Raw genomic sequence first — 3613 nt, 5'->3', positions numbered from 1 at the left:
TTGTTTCTCAGGGTTTGTGAACCCTCGTGGTTTTTTCCCCTTTTTGGATGTTCCATGTTAAAACATCTTGTGTCCTCTTTGAGTTTTCTGTTTTTCTGTCTGTGCATTATCTTGCTTGTTTCTTTGCACCAAAATACGGATGAGGAACCGGTTGTGGCCGGTCACGATCCTAACACACATAACACTATCTAGCTTTGGAGGTAGGAGTACATGGCTCTAGTTTTGTGATGTCTTGGTATGTCGGTAAATTCTTAAATCATGCTAATGCCGACTCTCCTAGAGTGAAACAGATAGAGAGATTACTCGCGAATGAAAGACACGTGTATTGTTTCAATTAAAATCATAAGATGCATAACATAATTGTGTTTGTTTGTCTTGTATAAAGTGCTACTTGGGTCCCTACAAAAATTTGTTTGGTAAAACAATTTATTCATTATCATCTTTATTCATTGATTCTCTTCCTAGTTGGCATCATAAGTTAGGCTCCTCCCGAGCCATAGGCCTTGCCAAAGAATATGAGCTGAAGTCTATCATATCCTGCAAGGACACCAGCTCCAGCAATGGCTCTCAGTATATTTGCACCTGCACCCTTAAAGAGAGACTTGACTCCCTCTACCTTTATGATATGATTGAAACAATCAAGGGATCCTGTATACTTGACTGCCTCACCAGATGTCATCATCATACGACGCCGAACCGTATCCATGGGATACGATGCAAGACCCGCACCGGTTGTTACACCCCATCCGAGCAAGAAACTAGCGAGGAAATTGTCCTAGAATCCCAAATAAAGGAAAATTGTAACCATGTAAATAATTTACAAAGATCCAAAAAGAAACAATTCAAGAGTCTAACTAATACCAATACTTTTAACACAACATAATGTTCAATAATTTGAAGGAAAAAGGAATGCAAAACCATGAGTAATAAGCTAAATATTAATCACTATTACACTTACCTCGAGGTTACCGACCAAGAGGATTGGCTTCAACGAATCATACATTCCAAAGTACAAACCCCTATAAACGATGATTCCGACACAAGAGACATTGAAACCTCGGTAGAGCCCAACAATACCATCCGAGGCAAGGGTCTTCTTGTATACATCGAGAAGACCATTGAATTGTCTCTCTCCGCTACCTTTCTTGACGGATGTGGCATCATTGGCAAGTCGGGTTCGCGCGTAGTCAAGCGAGTACACGAAAAGGAGAGAAGACGCGCCGGCAGCGGCGCCCGACGCCAAGTTACCGGCAAACCACTTCAAGTACCCATCACGATCCTTCTTGAAGTTGAACAACTTCTTGAAGTAGTCCTTGAATGCAAAGTTAAAAGCCTAGAAAGAGAAGGAAATGTAATACATGAGAATTAACAATGTGGTACATTCGTGCCACCGAAGTGGTGGATGGATCGATTGGTGGATATGCGTTACAAAGAAGAAGAATGCAAAGTGGTGAATCGATGGATGTGTTACAATGAAGAATGCAAAGACCTCCGATGAATGCAAAGTGGTAGATTGATGGAGGACGTGTTACAATGAAGTATGCAAAATCCTCAGATGAATGCAAAGTGGTCATTGATGGATGTGTTACAATGAAGAATGCAAAGTCCTTAGCTGAATGCAAAGTGATTGATCGATGGATGTGTTACAATGAAGAATGCAAATACCTTGGATGAATGCAAAGTGGTCAATTGATGGATGTGTTACAATGAAGAATGCAAAATTCTTAGATGAATGCAAAGTGGTTGATCGATGGATGTGTTACAATGAAGAATGCAAAGTCATTGGGATGAAGTCTGCATTACAATGAAGAATGCAGAAGACTTCGGACGAATGCTGCGTTACAATGAAGAATTAGACATACCATGCCATGAATGCTGATTGCAAAGTTCTCGGGATGAATTCTGCGTTACAACGAAGAATGCAAAAAGACCTTGGATGAATGAATGCTGCTTTATTACAACCAATAATTAGGTCTACCATGCCATGAAATGCTACATTACAACCAAGAATGCAAAAACCTCAGGGATGAATTCTGCATTACAATGAAGAATGCAAAAGACCTCGGACGAATGAATGCTGCTATATTACAATCAAGAATTAGGCCTACCATGCCATGAAATGCTACATTACCACCAAGAATTAGACCTACCATGCCAAGAAATGCTACATTGCAACAAAGAATTCAAAGACCTTGGGGATGAATAATGCTGCATTACAAAGAATCATGCAAGGACCCTCCCTCTGGATTGCATCGACATATACAATGGGAAAAAGCCTAAGAACCAATGTGACATGATCTAAATAACCACTATTAAAATTTTTAAGAAGCTCCAATCAATCAATGTGACTTGACTTGCTTTTGGGAATGAACAGGTGATCAAGAAAGAACCTGAGTAGGGAAGTATCTGATGACATTGGCCCCATTGCTGCGCCACAAGGACATGAAACCTTCCTCCTGGACGGTGCGCTTGAAGCAATCGGAGATACCCTTATACGGGACCTGGAGCCTCCCGGCCTTGATCATCTCATCCTGGTTCTGGATTAAGAGCTTCACGCGCTCCATCGGAGCCACCGCAGTCTTCGAGACCGTGGCCGAGACACCCCCCATCAAGAAATCTACCGCGAATGCATACGGCCCTTTCTTGTCTATTGGGGCCGCAATGAACACCGGATTCTGCGGAAATCCTGCCGAAGAAGAAGAAGATGATGATGGTGATGATGTTGATCCCATTATCATCTTCGAGGGTAAATCTTTCCTCGATTCGAATGGATAGGTTGCCCTAGGGTTAGATCCATACCCACCCGATCTGTTCTCCGAAAGCTGCTTCGATACCACATATGCATATCCATATCCAGAAAGCTGGGGAGGAATCATGGAGGCTTTCTGTGTCCTCTCCTGCACCATTTTGTTGTCTCTCTCACTTTACAGATAAAGGGCAAACAAATTCGGGAAAAAAAAATCAAAACTCTGTTAGTAATAAGTAGCCATGATCGGGAAAGCCTTTCTTCTTCTTTCTGATTAAGAAGCCAGTGTGAGTGAGCACACTGTGTATATATGGATTATACAGCAAGAAAGCAAAATTCCTTTCCTCATGGAAGAAGCTATGCATAGGCGAGATACAAATCGTTCATTTTTCAGTTGGGGAAAAGAAGGCAATTTACAGTAGAAGAATGAGAAGAAAGGAAGGAAGACAAACCTGTATAATCAGAAATACTACAGTCGTAGCGAGAGGATTCTTTCTCTGATCAGACAGAGAGAGAGAGAGAGAGAGAGAGAGAGAGAGAGAGAGAGAGAAAACAGAGAGCTTGATTCTGGCTATGGCGGCAGACAGAGAGAGCTTCAGAGAATTTGAAGAAAACACGCAGAGAGAACGAGAGAGAGAGAGAGATCACTGAAGAATCCGGCTATGGCGGCAGACAGAGAGCTTCAGAGAATTTGAAGAGACCATGCAGAGAGAGAGAGAGAGAGAGAAGGGAACTCACTCACTACTACCATGGCATGACCTTTTTGACTTTTCGTTGCCCTTGACTTTGACTTTGACTTTGACTTTGACCATTCTCATTACGTAGAAAGCAAGCAATGCAATGGCAAGAAGGGAACTTCAACTCACT

The 3613-nt window shown here is 42.0% G+C and overlaps 1 protein-coding gene across 2 annotated transcripts; it reads right to left on the bottom strand.

Moving 5' to 3' along the window:
• Positions 1-299: 299 nt before the first annotated feature.
• LOC147866146 (ADP/ATP translocase-like) lies at positions 300-2922 on the bottom strand. 2 transcript variants are annotated; one of them, XM_087316512.1, is made up of 4 exons: positions 2804-2922; positions 2391-2686; positions 959-1333; positions 300-775 (listed from the first exon to the last, which is right to left on the bottom strand). In XM_087316512.1, the coding sequence occupies exons 1-4, from the start codon at positions 2904-2906 to the stop codon at positions 479-481; spliced, it is 1071 nt and encodes a 356-aa protein (XP_087172638.1). In that variant the 5' UTR covers positions 2907-2922; the 3' UTR covers positions 300-478. The 2 variants fall into 2 exon arrangements, with proteins under 2 accessions (XP_087172638.1, XP_087172637.1); XM_087316511.1 differs by having other exon boundaries at positions 2391-2922.
• Positions 2923-3613: the final 691 nt, after the last annotated feature.

Source organism: Azolla caroliniana, unplaced genomic scaffold (assembly GCF_043228905.1).
Source record: "Azolla caroliniana isolate FFs.n. ecotype wild unplaced genomic scaffold, voAzoCaro1.0.p SCAF_3, whole genome shotgun sequence".
Taxonomy (NCBI): Eukaryota; Viridiplantae; Streptophyta; class Polypodiopsida; order Salviniales; family Salviniaceae; genus Azolla; species Azolla caroliniana.
The sequence above is the reverse complement of the archived record's forward strand: the minus strand, read 5'-3'. Positions and strand labels throughout refer to the sequence as shown.